Below are 20571 nucleotides of genomic sequence, written 5' to 3'. Positions count from 1 at the left end.
AGATTGCCTGTGCTGTACGTACATGGAACTCATTCACTTAATTGCTCTTATTTTCAGCGGGCACCAAGGGGAGCAGCATCTCCATCTTAGGTGTAAGAGTGCGTCAGCACCGTCTCCCACGCAAACACCTCTCTTAATACAAACACTTTCCCTGTGTGAGCCATGAGTCACATTCAACAGACAACACAGAACCCTGTTTTATCAGTTTTTTTTATCCAATACAAATAGAGATGGGCACACTTGATAACTGCCATTAGATATTCAGTTCACTCCAAATGAATCATTCAGTTATTGAATCAATAGTTCATGAAATTTTCAGTGCAAGAACGCAGTAAACACGGGTGTTGGCATGAGGTACTACTACCGCTCTCAGATCATGTCAGGTGACTTGGAGCTATACACTGCCCAGAAAGAGCTGCCTGCCTGAATTAGAGGTACATTAATCAGAACGATTACACAACATTTATGACCTAGTAATGTCTTTGGCGTTTTCCACTCATTAATCTGGTCATTATTAGTCTTTGGATAGGTCAATGAGATGCAAGGCTTAACGTGTTAGACTTGAGAAAACAGTGCTGAGGCTACACCTGGGCTCTGGGGGGGGCCAGCGCTCCACTAAGCTGTGTATCAGGTTGAGACTGGGCGGCTTTGGCCAGGCTCTCCAGCTGGGCCATGAAGTTTTGAATCTCTCCAGTAGAGCTGTGGGTCCAAGCCAGAGGCAGGTGGGCTGGGACAGGCTTACGGTCTGGAATACAGATGTGTTGATAGAACAATTAACACAAGATTATGGCAATTTTGTGGTAAATCTGAGGAGGTTGGAACTGGCCTACATGAACGGAAATGGAAGGAGTGTCATCTATCGTCATCTGATTTCATACAGCTCACCTTGAAAGAACTGTCCGCTAGGCGTCCTGGCGGCGACCCTAGACAGAGCCAACCACACCACAGTGTCGGCCCCTTGCTCTGCACTGCGCAGCCGCTCCCCCATCATCTGGTGGAACTGAGGCATCGACGTAGAAACAGCTGCAAGTGGGAAGGAAGCAGTCGAGGTCAGTGTGTGTGTTAAGGATATTAATACTAAGTAAAACTGAGCTACTGTTGTTTCTATGTGTTGAACTGAAATGGAACTGACGAAAACTATGCTTCCAGTACTAACAGATTAAGTAAGAATCATCAGGAATTATCTTCAGTTTTTCAGTCAAAGCCAAACTGAAAGTGGAGTGTGCATTAAGAGTGGATCCTCCAGTAATTAATAAGGCACAATTTAAAAACATGAATAAACTTTAATCATCCAAGAGAAAATCTCCAATAATGCATACAATAATGCAAACTATATACATTAATATAACCCTGGCTATCAAAATACTAAACATGAACCTATTCCTAACCTCTAACTGAAGCTAAAAAGTAATACATGCAACTAATGCAAATCCCAGAACTATTTTAACTCTGGTGTGTGTGTGTATGTGTGTAACAGGGAGAGAGAATGAGAAAGAGAGAAAGAGACAGTACCTGGTGTATCAGCCCAGCCTGGATGCATGACAGAGAAGTGAATGACAGGATTGGCTTTGGCCCACTGCTCTGTCAGCACCACCTGCTGTCTCTGGTAGGAAACAACACATTATCACCTCATCTTAAAAATATAGCTCTAAGCTCTGTCTTTCTCAGTACTTTAAATGTATTTTGCATCACCGTCATGTCTTCTTTTCCAACTCACTGTTAAACCAAGTGAGACAGAATTTTGACACAAACCCAGAGCTAAATATTTATTAATCCTGTTACTCCACATTGTGCTCTCCTACCTTGTTCTGGGCGTAGACCATGGTGCCGTCAAAGTAGCCCCTCTCCGACCGGAGGTTGTCGACACAGAGTTTCTGGACCAGCATGCCTCCTGAGGACACAGTGATCTGGGAGAAAAGAGGCGCAGTGTGTTTAGAGAACGGCCACTGCAGGATGGACAACAGTGGCATTATGCTGTCCTGATGATGCAGATGAGCTGTTTGCTTGTGTGTGTGTGTGTGTGTGTTTGTGTGCGTGTGTGCGTACATACCACCCTTGGATCCCGGCTCCTCTGTATAAGTGGTATAAGAGTCTGGGTGAGGATGTACATTCCTGAGGGGGGTGAAGAAAAAAAAAATACATAAAACTTCAGCATCTTTCACAAAATGCAAAGCAGCAGCATGCAGCTTGCTGACCAGCAGGAGGAAGAAGTCTCACCCAGAGTGTTGGTAGCAAAGTTCTTCTCCAGTCCCTCTGCATTCACCTCTCTCTTATTTACCATACACCCTGCATTGTTTATCTGCCACAAAAAAGAAAGAAAAATCAAGCAGTTGCATCCAACATCAATGACAAACGTGTCAGTTTGCAAAGAGTGATTTGAAAGTATTTTGTTAAACTTTAACTTATGTGTGGTGAAGAGTAAAGGAGATGTCCGATGCCTACCAACACATTCAAGGAGGGATGCTGCCTCTTGAAGGCCTCCGCAAACTCCCACACCTTGCGCGTCTCTGACATGTCCAGAATATGGATGTATACCTCCTAGAATACCAAGATTAAGTAATCATTCAAGCCTGACCCCCCCCCCCCCCCCCCTCTCTCTCTCTCTCAAAAAGTGTGGCATTTATCTCTTCTTTCACATCCTTAGTGTCAGGCATGTGCAAGGCTAACACACACACACACACACACACACACAGACTCACTGTGTTCCCAGACTCCCTGACAATGTCTGCCCTGGCCTCCTCGGCCTTATCTTTGTTCCTACACACCATGTGCACCGTACCACCTGGAAACAAAACAGGTATCATGAGTGTTTTATCTATACACATATCAATATAGTGCATTCATCTTTATCTTCTCCATGTACCTTTCTTTGCTATGGCCATGGCGGTTGCTTTGCCGATGCCACTGTTGGCTCCGGTGACCATGAAGGACCTTCCCACCACAGAAACATCTAGGTCCTTGGCCTCAAAGGTTTTAAATGCTGTCTCATATCCATTCCTGAAGGCAATACATCAAATCACACAGACAGGCCCACTAATCCATCTCTGCCTGCAGACTTGAATTAAATGTCGACAGAGTTCCCCAGACTAAGTTTTACTAATGTTTTTCTTTCTCCAGATCTTAGCTCTAATAAAAATCAGTCAGCTGTTGATGTGAGTGCCATCTACAAATGACTAGGCACTTCAGCTGTCAATGGCACCATTGTAACTGTAGTGAAAAGGCGTGAGTGTATGTGTGTGTGTGTGTGTATGTGTGAGAGTGTGTGTGAGAGAATGTGTGTGTGTGGTGCTGCAAGTGCCATACAGTGATCAGTCCTTTGATATTACTCTCTTCAGTAAACTCTAGACTTCAATAAATGGGATTTAGTGAATAATTCCCATATCTTAACATCTCTAATAAAAACTCACTATACCACTCGCCTATACCTAACTGGAATTCACAAAGCAGATCTCTGAAAATCTTACTATATTACTATATTACTGGAGTTTCCCTCTCCAGTAATATAAAATGACTTAACAGCTAAGCAGCATCAAAGCAGCAAAACTCAAATAAGTGTTGACTGACCTTGTGTATTCTTGGATTCCTTTCAGAAACCAGATGATATTGCGGTACAGAGACATTGCTCCTTCTCATCATCAGTGAACTCCCCACAGCGCACTGGCATTGTGGGAGCGGGTCAGCAGCTTCCCAGTCACCGCTGTGGCAGATTGATATCACATGTGCCATTCACTTACCGCTCTCTACCGACCCGCATGGGAATAACACGTCAAGTCAGCCACAGTCAGCTGAGATCAGGGACAAACTTTATCACTTCATTGTAACATCATGTGGCAGCTCCTTAAAGGAAGTGGTGGGCTGGTCAGATTGTGCAAACACCTTTTGTCTGAAGTCTATAATAACCAATCCAGTGGCGAGGGGGTGGTGACGCGGCCGCGCACCGCTCCACTGCTAATTTCTAAGGGGGGAGGAGTTAGTTTATCAACTTGCACACTGGAGGGGTCGACAGCTATGTGTTCGGGCGGACAAATTGACCCTTTGTGAGGGTTGACGTGTTTTTAGAAATATTTTGTGATCGTTTATAGCACTTGGCATCGCGTCAAAATGGTGAGTTGTTTTATTGTTTTTATGTGGGGTTTTTTGCATGCGAAAAGGATAAAGTAAGTCTTCCCTTAAGTCTGACGACGGTGACAAAGCTGTTCACCTGTTGTCGGTGACAGGTATGCAGCTTTGTAAACCTAAACTACACTACAGGACTTACTTTTCCAACAAAGGCCTGCTTGTTATACTTAGGCCGCCTGATTCCACCTGCATCGCTGTGTATTGTGCGTTTTCTGTGTCTATCCTACTTTAAGCGACAGTCGGAAGTAAGGTGTGCATTTCCTCAACCTGTCCCATGGTCCCTTCAGTCAAACAGGTTTCGTGACTTTCCCTGGAGCCCGCCCTAGTGGCAGTTTGGTGCTTTTCATATTCATTTGCCTACCAGGCTGACCAGGATATCTAGAAATACCAGTATGAAGACTCGCTCCGTCATCATATGCAGTGTTTTCTCTAGCCTAATGGTTTTACTTAAATGGCACCAAAACAATCATAGTAGTGCCTGTCATCATGTTCTAATCATTCTATTAATTGTTTATTTTATGTCCAATTTACATACAGTGAAATAAGATGATTCAGAAGAGTTTTTCCCGACCTAATGAGTAGGCCTACATCTCTGAAGACCTTGTATTCCCTCGTTTTGTTAAGACACTAAGTCCTCAAAATATGAATGAATTTACAAACTTGGCTCAACTACTGACAGTAGCTCTTATTTGTAGTTTTGCTCAGATATTCATCATTCTAGCTTCTCTGAAATCAACAATGAGAGGAAAACCTAAAGGAAACAGTGTGGCAGTGTGGTTCCTATGAGCCGGGGGAAAAATTAAACACCAATTTCAGTTTTGATATGTAGCCAAACAAAGATAGGAAACACACTCTCTAAACATGCAAAACACAACTGCCCAGCTCTCTTGAGAAAGGGAAAGGAAACCCCAAACACCTTTTTCCTCAATCATTCATTGACCATTGCATGTGTCCCTCTCAAGCGTTTTTCTTTGTCTTGTAGTGATGGTGTTTGGTCAGTGGAGTTACATTTTAATGAACCGTGCCAACAGCAAAACACAACTTTGACCCTTGGTGTGTGTGTGTGTGTGTGTGTGCTTTTGGAAATAGTTAATAATGTCCTGTAGTAGAATGACTGAATCAGGCTCTGTGATTCTGTGTGTGTGTGTTCATGAGTGTGTATTTGTGCATACACACTTACTGCCGCACCCTTGTCACATACCCTACCCCGTCAAAACCACCCCCCCACCCCCACATGCATCACTCTCGCCCCCCCCTCCCCTCCCGACCCTGTGCTGTGTCCGCTTCGTTAGATGCACTTCCTGCTACTCTTCAGTCGCCAGGGGAGGCTGCGTCTGCAGAAGTGGTTCACGCCCACGCCGGAACGCGAGAAGAAGAAGATCATCAGAGACATGACCACCCTGGTGTTGGCACGGAAACCACGCTCCTGTAACTTCCTCCACTGGAGAGACCTGAAGATTGTTTACAAGAGGTGAGTGCTGCCCCTGCAAGCTTGTTTCACTTGTCTAAACACCGCACTCTCACTTAAGTATCTCTTTCTCAGCTCCTTAGGCAGCAGTGCAGCATATGCACCGGTCTCTGTTCCACTGACACTTATCCCAATATAATATATACAATAGGTATTTAGCTAAAAATCATTAGTTTGTCCCCTTCGTCTCAGGTATGCAAGCTTGTATTTCTGCTTGGCCCTGGATGACCAGGAGAACGAGCTGTTGGCCCTGGAGGTCCTTCATCGCTACGTGGAGCTGCTGGACAAATACTTTGGCAATGTATTTCATCATATTTCTCCTTTTTGTAGCATTCAAATTTGATGGCAGATTGAGTTGTGTGCAAATTTCTTCTGGACTGCCCAATTGTACAGTTCCGTATAGATGAAACTGACCAGCTTTTTTAATTTAAAATACTACAAAATCTGTCTACATGTCTGCACTGTGCAGCATTTTAATATCTTCTCTTGAAACCTAATTGGCATTAATCCCAGTCATGCCGCCCCTCAGGTGTGTGAGCTGGACATAATCTTTAACTTTGAGAAGGCCTATTTTATCCTGGATGAGTTTCTAATGGGAGGGGAGATCCAAGAAACCTCCAAACAGATTGTGAATCGCTCCATCGAAGCCTCAGACATGTTGCAGGAGGTGAGACACACTCTCAGGCATGCATGCACACACACACACTCACACATGCACACACATAGGGCTAGGCATCTGTGATATGAGTACATAACATCTGTGGTAGGAGTCACCCTTATAATTAATTAAAGAAACAGTGACATGTTTTGAATCAGTGCAGACATTAAGTTGATTATGTCTTAATGTATTAATTATGGCTGTGGGGAACTTTGAATTGTGGACGGGCCCAGATGCCTTAAATAGATTTATATTGTGCTAAATATTAACACTTACCATGAATTCTTTATCAAGCTCCGACATGGAGGCTTGATTCTTTTTGATTTGTGTTGAGTGTGAACTTACCAGCAAGTGTCGCAAGTAGTCTGTGTCGTAATGAGTCCAATTAACAGAGGTGCTGCTGAGTCCCTAGTGTGTCCTTGTCTTTCTCATAGGTTTCTTTGGACGACCCATATTAGCCGGTGCTTCTTTTTTATAGATTTGTTTCTGTGTTGCTGTCTCGCTATTTCTGCCTTTCTTTCTCTCTCTCTCTCTGCCAGTGTTAAATTGCGAGTGAGAGACAGATTTATTTCCCTGGAACTTGTTGTAGTTTGAGGCTTTGGCTGATGCTTCCTGCTTTCCCTGTAGGTGTTCGGCTCTGTGTGGTACAGTAGTTCAGTAGTTGACTTGGGTGTGTTGTGCTTCGCCCTCCCCCCTGTGCTTCTGAGGAGGGATGACTAACACTGCGATCTAGAGTTCGATGTGTGTGCAGTGTAGCCTCCCATTCATTTTGACCATTATCGCTTCAGGATGACAACAGTGATTGGTATGAGGTGGAGCTGTTTGGATGACCTGAATGTGGACAGAAAGGTTAGAGGCTCTGCTTGTGTCAGTAAACCGTGTGTAGTGTTCTCTGCACTTTGAATAACGGGGGGTGTGTAGATGTGTGACTGTGAATATTCATTGCAGCTTAGCACACTTTTTAGGAGACCTGAGTGTTTAATTTCTGCTCTGTGTGCCCCTTCTTCTAGACCATGGAAGAGTATATGAGCAAACCTGCGTTCTAACCCGAGGAGGACGCAACATCAGGAAGGAAGATGGGAAGAGAATGTACTGTAGATGAGTCAAAGAAGTTTCTGAGTATGGAAATAGGATCGGCTTTGATCCTACTGAACTTTTCCAAAAAAAAAAAAAAGGGAAGTTGAACGTCTGCTCATCTTCTGTCTGAAGCCTTGTGACTTCAAATCCAACTTTATTTGAAAGTAACTTTTATACTAGTTCATAGTCCCCTGTTCAAGTGAAGGAAGGGGGAGAGATGCTTTTACATTGATTCCCTTTGTTCAAATTCAATGAAGTAGGCCTAGATACTGAAGATCAGGGACATGACAATCATAACCATGAAGTGCTTTTTAGATTTATAAATGTGTTGATTTTTATATTTAAATCATATATTGTATTTAATATATTGGAAGTGAATGGTTTCATTCCAAAAACACTACATATTCATTTTGGGGAAAGAAAAGTGCTATCTGAAACTGATAAGTCAGTATTTCAAAAACAAGATGATTCAGTCCTTAAAAACATAACTTTTTTTTTTTTTTTTGTTTAACTGATGGTCTTAAGATGACTCATAACTTCAATATTAACCCATAATGGGCTTACCTTTCATGCCAGCAAATATTTTGTAAGAGAAGTCGTTTTTCACTCAAATAGTGGATATCTAATTTTGGAATGAAACTGCTCATGTAAAATTATTCACTGTGTTTATGTAGCCTAGATAACCTATTCCACAGCGTGGCACGGGTGGGACCATTAGTCTTAAAAGGGAGCGGTTGCTAGTGTGGGTGTGAATATCACTGTTTTTATACAACGTGCAATTTGTGATGTTGAAGCCTCTGATTAAAATATGTATTTTGATAACTTAACTGCTTTGACTCTTGTTCTTTGTCGTGTATTTGATGATTCATTCTGTATCGACTTGAGCCGTCCAAGTTCATGGAATTCATTGTTTACCCGCATATCAAAAACAGTTTCTTGATTTTCTTCAAAGCTGTTTCCTCTGCTTATAAACCCTGGCGGTTTGTTAGTGCATTGTGTGATTTAATAAGGCAACACAACTCAGCAAGAAGAAAAATAATACCGCTGATGCTTTATTTATCTCTGATTCATCACACATTATTGAACATGTACAAAATGGTTTAAAAATGAGCATATATAGCACAACAACTGGTAGGCCAACAATACAGAGCTTCGCAGTATGAAAGGGTTGGAAGGCAGGCGACGGTCTAATCTTTAGATTTGTAAATAATGTTTCCATAATTATAACATTAAATCCACGAACCCTGAATATATCACGAGTCACAACAACACTCGTTCTTAGCTCAGCACGCTGCCCTAACGAAAAATCCCCATAATATTCCTATAGTAGGCTATTCCTACAGGGAAGTGATTTTATAGACATTATCATACTTTATCATATTTTTCTCAATTTCCTACAGTATCACTATAATATTCCTATGGGGAGTGTGATAATGGTATAGTATCATTCTAAAATGTATTATAGGATTGCTATAGTTCTTTTTCGTTAGGGTGATATTGATAATGCCGGCTGTATTTCATATAATAGAAATTGGTAATGTAAACTAGATCACGTCCACCAGACTGGTTATTTTTGAGACAGTATAAACATTATATTCATTATGTCGTGCGTCTTGCAGGGGGACAGGCTACATCCCAGCCACTGGCTTCCCACGATGCTCCTTCTCCTCCTCTTCATTCGCGGTCTGTGGAGCGGAGGTCTTGGCCACTATCTCCTCTTTCCCCTGCGTCTCTGTGGGGTTTACCCGCTCCTCTGTGGCGACCTCGGTTTCCCTCTTGGCCACCGGGCTTCTATCAGTGTCCACTTGCCCTAAGTAATCCTTCATGGCTTGCTCGTACAGCTCGTACGGGAACTGTCCCCTCAGCTGCGCCTGGGTGTCCCGCTTGGCGATCGTATTGGGATACTCTGTGAGGATTTTGGCGGCCAGGTAGGTCGTCACCTCGTCTTCCACATCATCGTCGTCATCGCCGTCGCCGACGTCTGTCTGCCGTTTCAGCGGCATCTTGTTGAGCTCGGATAAAAATAAGTTCTCCCTGCGACCAGAGGGAGATGCGATTTTAGCTGGAGCCGGTGCAGGGTTTGCGGCTGGAGCGGACGCCACCGGGACTCTGTCCGGGGATGAAGCGGGCTTCACGGGTCTCTGCATCACGGGATACTCGTTACTGATAGTCTCTACGCCGATGATGTCTAAAAAGTCCTCTCTGTCCATGTCCTCGGGGACGGTCTTGCTCTTCAGCGGCAGTCTGCGGCTGAAGTATCTGATCTTGGGCGTCTGGCCGGTCCTGTAGTGAGTGGCGGCTTGGGGGTGGCGGTGTAGCTTTCTGAGCTCCTCTGTGATCACCATATCGATTAGGTCCTGGGGCGGGACGTGGAGCTTTAGGGAGAGCTCCAGCAACTCTTTCACTGTCCGAGGATCCACAAGGGAGGGGCGGATCAGTCTCTTTTTCTGCTCTCCGGTCTTATCTCTCTTCTGTGTCTGGTCGCTCATCTCCAGCACCTTCAGAAGGTAGTAATCCACCAGCTTAGTGTCATCGTCAGCCTCCTCTTGGTTCTGGCTCGCGCGGCGTTGCATCTCCTCTCTCTCCACCTCCTCCTGGTCAGCTGCGTCACTCAGCGCCCTGTCCATCTCTTCGTGGCTCCCGTTCACCACCTCCTCGGTCTCCTCCTTCTCCTCCACGGGTACCCAGTCCTCTCCTCCGGCCACATCCTCGTAGGCCAGGTTCCTGAGGCTGAACATGTCCTCGTCCTCATCCTCGTCGTCCCCGAAGACGTCTCTCTTCTGGCCGGTGGTGGTGGGCATCCTCCCCAGCTCTTCGAAGATGGAGCGTAAATTGGCGAGGCTCTGAGGAGTGTACTGCTCGTCCAGATCCTCCGTGGCCCGTTTGTAAGCGTCTCTGTTCTCCTCGTCTTCGAACATCAGCGGGTATTTCTTGTGGGGTCTGGGGAAATTACCGTAGTCTACCGGTGCGGTGCCGGGGTTGCCGGGGCTGCCGGTGTCTTTGGTGCGGTGCCTGTATGTGCGGCGGTCGCTCCTGGGCGCCGTTGCGGGACTGGGCCTGGCGTCTCTCCCGGCCTGGTCCTGGAGAGACTTGAGCAGGGCTTTCACCAGCTGATCAGCGGAAACGTCCGGTCTCTGCGCGGCGGGGGGAGACTGGCGGTCCCCGGCGCCCTCGTCCTGGAGCGAGGCTAGTTGGAGCAGGACGCGGAACTTGTCCACTTCGTCGTAATCCACGGGCTCCTGTCGGCCCCCGTTCCGCTGCTTCAGGTTTTCAATGTACTCCAGGGCTTTGATCATGTCGGAGCTGGGTGGGTAGGCAGCCGGCGGACCCTCACTCTCCCCGCCTCGGAGCCTGTGGTGGCGGGGGAGAGACGCAGCCTGCACGGCGCAGTCATGGAGGAGGAAGGCGAGCAGGACCACGGCTCCCCCGGCGGGCAACTTGAGGTGGAAATGCAGCATTATAGGCTATTACCTGTTGATTAAAAGAGTAAGCATGAAATGTTAGTGACAGCTTTCAGCACTGCAAAACCAAAATTATCCTAATCCAGGAGGATATGTTTGTCGCAATTATTTTGGCAAATAACTCACTTGATAGCCACGGGTATAAGCATAGCCTAAGTGAGTCTGTTTTGAAAGAGGATTTGTATGGCTGTCAGGGAGTTACGCTTGGCAAATTGAATGCTACGATGCCGTGCTTTAAGTGATACAGTCTACATCGCTGGATGAGTCACTCCCCGCGTTGTTATGGGCAACCTCAGCATCCGATTTCCTCTTCACAACATAAACCTCCATTGGAAAACCCAACGGTTTTAATTAGGTAGTTTAATTGGTAACAAAATCCTCATTACTATCACTCTCCGCTTGTTGATAATGCGTTTTATCACACTGATAAGGTTCAACCATAAATTCCCAAGATCTGCGATAAGCCAATGTAGAGACTAGAGACTATCTTCCAATCCGATACATCTGGATATTGATTTTAGGTACAAATCAACAAATGCTTATGGGAATGTGTGTCTTACCTTTGGCAATGAAGCTCAAACAGCAGTGAAGGTGTATGGCATCTCCTCTGGAGCGCTACTGTTCTGTTCTGTTTTCAGCACTTGGACAGCTCCCCCGTTATATGAGGCAACACCTGACTTCCGCGTCATCGCAGGACACACGCAATAGCCCGTCGTAAGAAATCCATATAAATGATTTAGGTTTATGATATGGCATGCTAAGGAGCCCAGTGTGTTTATAAATAGCTCTCGATGCCGTCTGTTGCACAGTGCCGCTCTCTACATTGACTGGAGAGATCTTTTAAAGTCTAGATGCAGATACACTGGCCTCAGGGTTGCAGCCTTTATCTCCCAGTAATGTGAGCGATATTTTACGTGAATACCCATTCATTCATCAGGCTATTTCAACGATTCACCATGCACGAACACAGCAAAAAATGAGTTCCACGTGTTTAATCTGGAACTACACATTTATTTCCCCTTTTTAACGCAACGTCTGTAAATACGAACAGATGTTGACACAACATATGTTTTTATGAATCCATGTGATCAAATCAACTCAAACGTGTGTTGTCCCACACTAGACGTGGGTGTGCTGAAAATGACCCATTCGCAATAGCGCATTTTGATTCATCAGGGTGTAGACCAACATGCAGCTGCACCATCACGGCCAAACCTTATCTGATTCAGTTAGTCGTCGCGGCAGACGAGGAGTTAAACCCGCCAGCGATGACTCATAGGCTAAAACCACCACGGAGTTGCTGTCGCAGTTCAGCCCTCTCTCTGCGGACAGAGATGGTGATAAACGCCCTCTCGGCTGGGGGCCAAAGCTCCGGCACTCCGCGGGGCGACAAGATAAAGGGGCCACAACAGGAGACCCGCCGGGAAAAGGTCACGGTTGGGTGAAGACAAAGTTGCTGGTGAGATCAAAGCCGTATCAAGCACTTAGACGCGTCTATCGCCATCAATCAGCCGGTGGCCACCATGTCAATGACTAGTGTGAGATCAGAGATTTATTAAACAAATACAGCAACAACAGTCTTCATCATAACGGCTACATGTCTAGCACTCTGTGGACAAAGTTACAAGGTGCTGTGAATAATAAAGAAATATCAACAAACTCTCAGCTATAACAAGATTGCTACTGATTCCACTCCATTCATAAAACTTATTAGATTCCCTTGCTTATTATGATCTCTATCCTTATAGGAAGGTTATTGCCCTGATCCCAGTTGCTTGATCACCTTTTCATTTTAGACATATTTAGACTTTGGAACAGTCAAAAGAGCTTTATATGTAGATCTAAGATGAAGCTTATGTCCATAGGAAGGTATAGGCCTCCGTAAAATAAACTGGGGTCATTTGTTGCTTTAAAATGAATCAATAAAATCTTTACTTCCAATATTTGCATTGGAATACTCAGGAATAGTTGTGGTTAGCTCATTCGTGGATGTTTTTTCATGCTTTTCATTCATTCATTTTTCTTTGTTAGTAATCCTCCATAGATTAAGATGATGTCATCCCCACTGATGCTCCAGCAACTTCCCAAGGCTCCCACATGCCCCCTAAAGTTATTCCCGCTATTTCACTCGCTGCCCTCTGACACCCCATATCTAAGTGCTCTTCAAATTCAGCCCTGCTCTGCCCCCTCATTTTCACTGCACGTCCAATCGCATCACGTGCCCCTTACTTAGACCATGTCGCCATCCTTTCACAAGTAGTAGCAGAATAGAGTGCCCACTTTATCTCTTCACTCCGCCCTCATTAGTGCCTGACATACAGTATCTCATGCGGAGGAGACCTCGACGATGTTGGGAGGTGCCTTTGTCTTATATTTGTCGTCAGCTGCCTGCTCTCCAGGGAGAAGGAGCAACACAGAGCCTCCTGATGTTAACAGACACATCCGTCTGCTTGGTGACATTGGCTGCCGCTGTCTGTTTAAGTTCCTCTGGGCGTATGTGTGTGTGTGTGTGTGTGTGTGTGTTCAGAAAAGGGAGAGAGGAGAAGAGTGTGAATCACAGAGAGCAACAGAGAGAGAGAGAGAGAGTGGCGTTGTTAGAAAGATGTGTTGTATAATCCCACAGCATCATTCCTCTGACATCACATCTCTCCATTCATAAAAAACACAGCCTCCACCCCGAGGGACATCAGTAAGTCCGGAGGTCACGACAGCCAACGCGCTGCAGTATCAATCATTCAAAGGTTACGTTCTGTTGCGTCCTCATTAGGAAATTAATGTTTGACGGAATGAGCTCATTTTCTGCTATCAATCCCAGGGTGGACTACTGAAAATGAGCAAAAGCGCGAGGGCTACATGAAGATGAATTCAAATGTTCAGCTCATCATGTGGCCCGGGGCATTGATTGATGAAACTCTCATACTTATACTGTGGAGGCAAGGCAAGGCAAGACAGCTTTATTTGTATAGCACATTTCATACACTGGGGCAATTCAACGTGCTTTACAGGGTGATAAAAATACAGTAAAGGTAAAAGATTTACAATTAAAAAGTGCAAAAGTACAGACAAGAGATACAAAAGATAAAAGACTTAAAAGTAAACTAGTGCAGTTCAAATCAAATGAGATAAAAGTTAAGGTAATGGATGTTGTACACAGAGAGAAGAGAGAAAGCAGTTTTAGAGCTTTCATGTCTAGATTAAGGGAATATTTGTCCAGCTGACACAAACGCATACACACACACACACACACACACACACACACACACACACTTATTTTCATGTGTGTGTCCGTAGGGTAAGCCTCTTAAATGCTGCGTATATCATTGCCACACCGTCTACTAAAAATAACTTGTCATATGGTTGATGTGATTGTGAGTGTGAGTGAGTAAGTGATCGTGCATCATAACAAACTGAAAACAAATGCTTGTACAAACTTCTCCGCAGTGGATTTCCTCATGCATCAGTGGGAATTAGCATTTTAGTGGGAATTAGGTATTTCTCTAAGAAACTAGACTAGACTAGAAGCACTAGATTCCATGTCGATTCTGTTGTCATTTAAAGGCATTTCATATCGTGTGGTGGCTGTCTGTCTATCTTTCTTTCTTTCTGTGAGTCTATCTATGTATCTGTCTTTGTTTATGTTATGCCAGCCCCCCCCCCCCCGCCCCCCTGGGCACTATGATTATTCTCTGTGATGGATCAGAGGGTTTTAAACTCAATTCCCAGCAGGTCCCTGTGGCAGCAGATTCACTGGCTGAATCTGTGATTTCTCTCCAGGGCGCGCCATGTGCTGTCTGTGAGCATTGTTCCGTTCAGACCTACACAGTTGCTTCACAAATGCAAAACACCAGACACATTAGCAGTGGTGGGTGTTCTGCTGCCGTTGCTAAGCTGCTATATTTTACTTCGCCTAACAATGTTTCCTTTACAGATGCAACAGAGCATCATCTCTTCATTACAACATTTACCCAGAGTCAATATTTAATCAACATTTAATTAAATTTCATCACGTAGGCTCGATTTCTAACTTATACTTCCGCTCGTTCCCCCCATCCATCTCATTTTTAAGAGGATAAAGGCCAAAGGCTTTTTTTTTTTTAAATTTAGATCTCAGGACTGTCTGTCTAGATTATACTGCAGCTATATATAGATATATAGATATAGTTAGATGATAGATAGATAGAGATGAGTGTGTGTGTGTGTGTGTATGTATTGTATACACTATGTAGTGCATACAGTATATATGTACTGTGTGTTGCCACATTGGAGCATTAAATCAGGAGAGAAGGGAAATCATAGTAATTGGATGAAATGTGCTTGGTGCCACTGTCACTGTCTATCTCTGTTTCCTTTTTCACACTCCTGTGTTTAGTTACTCTCTCTCTCTCTCTCTCTCTCTCCATCCTTTTCTCTAATTGCTTCTCCTTGATCATTTCATAACCTCTGCCAATATCTCTCCCTCTCCTCCTCCTCCTCTAGATGTCTACAGCCACAGCAGTGAATAGGGACACTGCTTCTGTTTACCTTCATGTCAGTCAAAGCTGTAAGGAATCGGCTCAATAAAGGCTTGTGCGCCTCACAACTCATAACGGCACAGAAACACACACCCGTATGCTCACATGCGTGCGATTACACACGCAAGCACTCACAGCCACATGCACAAGACACACACACACACACAGAGACTCACAAAGCTCCATCTCAAGGCTTCTTAATCCTTTGTGTGTGTTCGGGATTCTTCCATTTATACATTCATGTCAGCTCAAGGATGCACGACTCCAAGCACGAAGCCAAGGTTAGAAAAGTGTGAGCACTTCAGTTTAATCGTTTCAGCTTTGGATTCCTTCTCGAATGGCGTTACATTCAAATGTATTACGCTGTGAAACCAATCCGCATAAAAGCTTGATAAGATGATCATGCTGAAAGAGAGGGAAAGGTGACAGGGTGGGAGGGCACATGTGATATAGCTCTCCCCTCGCTTCCTTTTGTTTGTTTTCATCTGCCTCTCCCTCCCTCTTCCCACCCATCATCAGGAGGTGGGGAGAGAATAGCACACACGTTGTCATGGCTCACCTTCTTTTGAACTAACGTCTCCATGGTGATGCTGCCTCACAACCTCTCATCCATTTCCACCTTCACCCCCTTCCCACCCGTCGCCATCCTCCTCTTCCTCCCTCCCTCCCTCCAGACGTCTTTGTTTCTCGGGCTCGTCATTTTCTTGGTAGCTTACATTCTTTCCCTTTTTCTCTGTCCGCTGTCCCCCACGTTCGGCTCGCTCCCCCCACTTGTGCCAATTACCGCGGCAAAGCGCGGTCCTCGTCTTCAGGAGGATGGTGGTTTTTAATGGGGAACATAGATGGGGGTGATTAGGGCCGGGATGTGCTGTCTGAGCCATTAGGATGGAGGAGGAGAGAGCAGAAATAAGGAAGAGGAGAAGGGTGCTGTCTTGGGCAATGTGGTGAGGAGAGAGGGAAACTGAAGGAGCGTAGGAAAGGAAAGAGGGTGGCGAGCCTATACGCACTTAGCCTTTTTGAAAAGGGCACATGTCCACATAATGCCAGAGGAATCCAACAGAAGACCTGTGGGAGTGGGCTGAATTTCCCTGCATTAATGAGACTGAGTTTGCCAGCTGTGCCTCTATTCCTCCTCCATTAATGCTCATCTTTTCATTTCCTCCATCACCTCTCATTCAAAGCGCTCGTATAAATTAAAGCTTACAATTTTGTCATTTGGTTCCTCTCCCAAGTTCACTTTTACATTCTCATCCACCTCTCTTTTTTCCCCACATTGTTGTCACCATTTTGCTTCTCAGCCACTTGCTTGCCTCCAACATCCTAGAACTCGTCCCCGCTCTCTCTCTCTCATCGCATCACCCCTTCTTTTGCCAGCTTGCTTCACTCTTTCCTATCGTTCCAGAACTCATGTTCAGTTATCTTCGCTTCAGTTCCTCTCTCGCTCACTCCTCCTCCCAGTAACCCGTCAACCTCTATTTTGCTCTTTTTCGCTTGTTTTTATTCCCCTCCATACCCCCTGCTTTTCTCTCCTGAGCATATTAATGTGTGTGTGTGTGTGTGTTCACCTTGGTTATGTCTGACTCATCCCTATTCAAGATACTTTCTGTGTGGTTCTGTGTGTGTGTGTGTGTGTGTGTGTGTGTGTATTTTTATGCGTGCGTGTGTATAGGAGCACACATGCGCATATGTTAGTGTCTACGGTGAGGGACGCAGTGTGACGCACTGGCTGACGTCACCAGAGGCAGAGGCAGGATGTGTTTTTTGATGAAGAAATCTTGCCAAAGATAGTGTCAAGCGTAATGAGAAACAAAGGTCCACCAGGGAGGTAACGATGTTGGGGGAATGACATTTCCCTAAAGCTGAACATGTGCCAATTAGCACAAATTACCAAATTCATTTATTTATCTGTCTGTTTTATGGTACACCTATATCTCAAAGAACCCACTCCTACCATTGAGAAATACTTCACATTATGTCTAAGAAAAAAGGTGTGAGTGCATTCACGCATTATAATGATGCTGGGTAAATCTTCAAAGCTGCTCTGTTCACTCCCTGATTGGATGAGCCTGTAAAGAATGGTCCTATGTATATACGTATAAACTGCTTGGGATGTTCAGTGTCTAGGCAACTGCGGTGATTTTTGTGTTCATTAAAGCCACCTTTCCCTGTCCTCCTCCACATCGCTCCATCTGGACAGCCAGCGTCTCGGTGTGAGACTGTAGGCTAGTGTGTGTTTGTGTGCATGCGTATTCTGCATGTGTGTGTGTGTGTGAGCCAATGACTGTGTGATGGTGTTGGTGGCACAGACACTTGACCGCACAGGAGATGTCTCATTATATCTCAGTACGTATGTGTGGATGGTGGCATCTGTCCATAGGCCTGCTATTTACTGAAGTGTACACACATGTATGCGAACAACACAGCCGTCACTGAGCTGTACATTGACTGCAGTGTGCCACACCCAGTGCATGCTGGGGAATTGTTTTTGTGGTGAGATATACACTCAAATATGCTCCTTCTCTCGCGAGCCCTGTTCTATTTTTGCCTCTCCTCCCTTTTCTTCACAGTTCATCCCTCTCATCTGTCCATTGCGTTCAGTCTCATTCACCTACCCCTCCACCCCTCCCTCTCGTTGCCTGTTTTCCCTCCTCCTCCTCCTCTGCTTTGTCCCTGCCTCCCTCCCATCCCTCTCTCCTTTCTCCTCTTCCCTTCCTTCCTTCAACCCATGCTTTATCTCTGCAGTCTCTCGCTCTTTCTCTCTCTCTCTCCACCACTCCCTGTTGGCAGTGTGATGCTGCTGCCCTGGCTGTCATCCCAAACCGCTTGCCCCCTCACTCCTCCACCCCCACACCACTCGCCACCCTCCCCCCACCCCACCCCCCTCTTTGATGCTATAAATACCCAGCATCGGTGAGTCATCGCCCAGACGTATCAGTTGCTGCCTCTCCCCAGCTCTGCCTCTCCATCCCTCCCATCCTCGCCCCCCCCTTTCCCTGGTTCTTCTCCTCTCTCAGGCTCGTTACCAGACCTCACACACGCTGCCCACCTCCACTTTGGCCCTCGCTGCGAGTGCATCACGATGACCCAGCCGGACCGAGCCGAGCCAAGGCAAGCCGGTGCCTGGCGCCGCGCAGTGTTACCAAGCACAGCCAAAGGTCAGCTTGGCTCAGTACAGCTCCACCAATAACAAAATCAGCAGGGCTGCACACGTTATGGGGAACACGGAGTCAACTAAAAAGGAAGAAAGGCACTCCTACATAAAGTACTTTTAATATTGGACAGAGGGGTAGGGTCACCTGTTTAATTAAGGTACTAGTTACTAGGGATGGGACGATGTGTTTATCTCACGATACGATTCACGCCACGATGCGATGTAATAAACAAAAGTTCAATGACATCAAAGTCTGACTGTGCAGAATTATGTTTATTTCTGAGACCCAAATATTTCTAGCAATGGCATTGGCTTGTTAGAATGTAAACAACAATTTAAAAATGTCATTACAAAGTGCAAATAATATCATTTGGATGGAGAGCTGGTGAAATTGTGATGGGCAAGCCGTCTCATTTGTGATTACTACAGCAGGATTAAATGGAGCTAATATACCGATTCATTTTTCTGCCCCAGGATACATATAGTCACATTTTTGTATTGCGATATACTGAATTTCGATATATCGTCCCATCCCTACTAGTTACTCTAATGATGTGACGGTAAAAATATCTTGATACAAAAAAACATACAAGAATGACATTTTAAGTGGGCGCTTTGTAAACACAGAGGCCTGTATAAAAGATAGGGCAGGGAAAAGATAACCCAGAGCCTCCTTCGGATCTTTGGTGCTTGAGTTTCAGTCTAGCGCACCTCACCTTTTCCTCTCCACTTGCCTAGCTGTCACCCCACATCCAAGCACCATAGCTCAGACCCAGCCTAAGCCCTGGACCCTACAGTAGCTTAGTATGCCTTATGTATTCCAGCACCATCCCTTCAAACAATACACCGCAACCTTCTGCTTCATATCTCAGTTCCGGTCCTAGCTGTAATACCGCCGCTTTCAGCCTCAGATGTAATTATTCTCGGTTTCGCCAGCCAACACCCACCTCTCCAGGGTTGTGAGGCAGCTCCAGTTCAGCTCAGCTCATCCTTGGGTAAACTCCAATATGGCTTATTGGCTCACACTGGAGCGTGCGCATACAGCACAAACACAGATAAAAGTTTTTGAGCACTTCTGAGTCATAAATAGAGAGGGAGAGAGAGAGTGAGAGAGGAGGAAGAAAAAAGTTGGAATGAAGAGGTAGAGAGTAAAGAGTGACAAGCACAGAAGAACACACACACACACACACACACACACACACAAAACCACATTCATACAGTGTGGAAGATGTCCTTCAGTTTTGTGCTGCTTGGTGCCGTTGTTGTCTTTGTGGTCGAGCCACTCTGGTGTGTGTGTGTGTGTGTGTGTGTGCGTGCGTCAGAATCAGTGGGCTAATGCAGGGAGCATTATGCCTCTGACTCACACACTGGTCCCATAGGGTTGGATGGAGGGAGAGGAGGGGAGAGAAAAGGCACTTGTCTCTCAGTTTTCTTCTTGCCTTTCACTGCTTCATATTTAGTGATATGCTGATAGAACCAGCGGACTGATTTTTCACCACCCATGTTCTTTCCGATCGCCTTTTCACCAAGGGAGGTTCTTATAGTCAATGAGGCGAGCGAGTCAATTGCTTTTCTTCCTAAAGAGAACAGGGATGGATGTTGGGCACTGAGCTTTGATTGCATTGTAATTTGTATTATCTTCGTATCGTAACTTTGAAGCCAATGGCAATGCAACTTTTAGGTATATTTAGGTATATTGACTGTACAGTTTTAAGGGTTGGTTGGAAAATAAGCTTTTTGCATCTTCCATAACCCACTGGAATTGAAATTACAGGTCGGGTTAACTTCAGTGTTTTCTTGTTAAGAAAAACTCAATTTGAAAAAGAAGAAATGTCACCAATCAAATGAATCAAGGTGGAAACAAAGCCAGTAGTGGGGCTACAGTGTTTCAGTCATAGTGCAATTACTGATTAGGAATTGAATGTAATCTATCAGGATACACATAATAATATGGACTCTTCAGTTTGCCTTCAATAACTAGTGCTACCCACGCAGAGTATTGTTGACACCAACAACGATATAGGATCAGGGCTAGGTTTCCAAGAAGAATTGATGTTCGTCTTTGTCCCAAGAAACACAATCATTGTACCAACATGCTGTTTGCTAGCAGGTGGAAGTTGAGGGAG

The 20571-nt window shown here is 45.2% G+C and overlaps 3 protein-coding genes across 6 annotated transcripts; 1 reads left to right on the top strand and 2 right to left on the bottom strand.

The window, feature by feature from the left end:
* Positions 1 to 252: 252 nt before the first annotated feature.
* On the bottom strand, positions 253 to 3822 carry dhrs12lb (dehydrogenase/reductase (SDR family) member 12-like b). 2 transcript variants are annotated; one of them, XM_071538809.1, is made up of 10 exons: positions 3565 to 3822; positions 2864 to 2997; positions 2700 to 2782; positions 2443 to 2538; positions 2218 to 2299; positions 2051 to 2112; positions 1788 to 1907; positions 1513 to 1597; positions 886 to 1023; positions 253 to 745 (listed from the first exon to the last, which is right to left on the bottom strand). In XM_071538809.1, exons 1-10 carry the CDS (start codon positions 3618 to 3620, stop codon positions 582 to 584), a joined length of 1020 nt encoding a protein of 339 aa, XP_071394910.1. In that variant the 5' UTR covers positions 3621 to 3822; the 3' UTR covers positions 253 to 581. The 2 variants fall into 2 exon arrangements, with proteins under 2 accessions (XP_071394910.1, XP_071394909.1); XM_071538808.1 differs by having other exon boundaries at positions 1513 to 1603; positions 1803 to 1907.
* Positions 3823 to 3951: 129 nt separating this feature from the next.
* On the top strand, positions 3952 to 8149 carry ap1s3b (adaptor related protein complex 1 subunit sigma 3b). 3 transcript variants are annotated; one of them, XM_071538812.1, is made up of 6 exons: positions 3952 to 4104; positions 5412 to 5590; positions 5780 to 5888; positions 6117 to 6254; positions 6594 to 6596; positions 7256 to 8149. In XM_071538812.1, exons 1-6 carry the CDS (start codon positions 4102 to 4104, stop codon positions 7289 to 7291), a joined length of 468 nt encoding a protein of 155 aa, XP_071394913.1. In that variant the 5' UTR covers positions 3952 to 4101; the 3' UTR covers positions 7292 to 8149. The 3 variants fall into 3 exon arrangements, with proteins under 3 accessions (XP_071394913.1, XP_071394911.1, XP_071394912.1); XM_071538810.1 differs by lacking the exon at positions 6594 to 6596 and adding an exon at positions 7034 to 7094 and having other exon boundaries at positions 3953 to 4104; XM_071538811.1 differs by lacking the exon at positions 6594 to 6596 and having other exon boundaries at positions 3954 to 4104.
* Positions 8150 to 8835: 686 nt separating this feature from the next.
* scg2b (secretogranin II b) lies at positions 8836 to 10780 on the bottom strand. The gene has a single exon (XM_071538824.1). The coding sequence runs from the start codon at positions 10778 to 10780 to the stop codon at positions 8951 to 8953; it is 1830 nt and encodes a 609-aa protein (XP_071394925.1). The 3' UTR covers positions 8836 to 8950.
* Positions 10781 to 20571: the final 9791 nt, after the last annotated feature.

The sequence above is a fragment of the Centroberyx affinis genome, unplaced genomic scaffold (assembly GCF_046629955.1).
Source record: "Centroberyx affinis isolate AG114_WGS23_722 - 3 ecotype Tasmania unplaced genomic scaffold, CSIRO-AGI_Caff_v1 ptg003351l_1, whole genome shotgun sequence".
In the NCBI taxonomy this organism is placed as follows: Eukaryota; Metazoa; Chordata; class Actinopteri; order Beryciformes; family Berycidae; genus Centroberyx; species Centroberyx affinis.
The sequence above is the reverse complement of the archived record's forward strand: the minus strand, read 5'-3'. Positions and strand labels throughout refer to the sequence as shown.

Coding starts and splice junctions, on each gene's coding strand:
- dhrs12lb (XM_071538809.1), bottom strand. CDS start 3,620: ATGTCTCTGTACCGCAATATCATCTGGTTTCTGAAAGGAATCCAAGAA. Junction 2,300..2,442: donor ATCCCTCCTTGAATGTGTTG/GTAGGCATCGGA, acceptor TTTTTGTGGCAG/ATAAACAATGCAGGGTGTAT. Junction 1,598..1,787: donor ACAAGGTAGGAGAGCACAAT/GTGGAGTAACAG, acceptor TACCAGAGACAG/CAGGTGGTGCTGACAGAGCA.
- ap1s3b (XM_071538810.1), top strand. Junction 5,889..6,116: donor TGGACAAATACTTTGGCAAT/GTATTTCATCAT, acceptor GCCGCCCCTCAG/GTGTGTGAGCTGGACATAAT. Junction 6,255..7,033: donor CCTCAGACATGTTGCAGGAG/GTGAGACACACT, acceptor TTATCGCTTCAG/GATGACAACAGTGATTGGTA.
- scg2b (XM_071538824.1), bottom strand. CDS start 10,780: ATGCTGCATTTCCACCTCAAGTTGCCCGCCGGGGGAGCCGTGGTCCTG.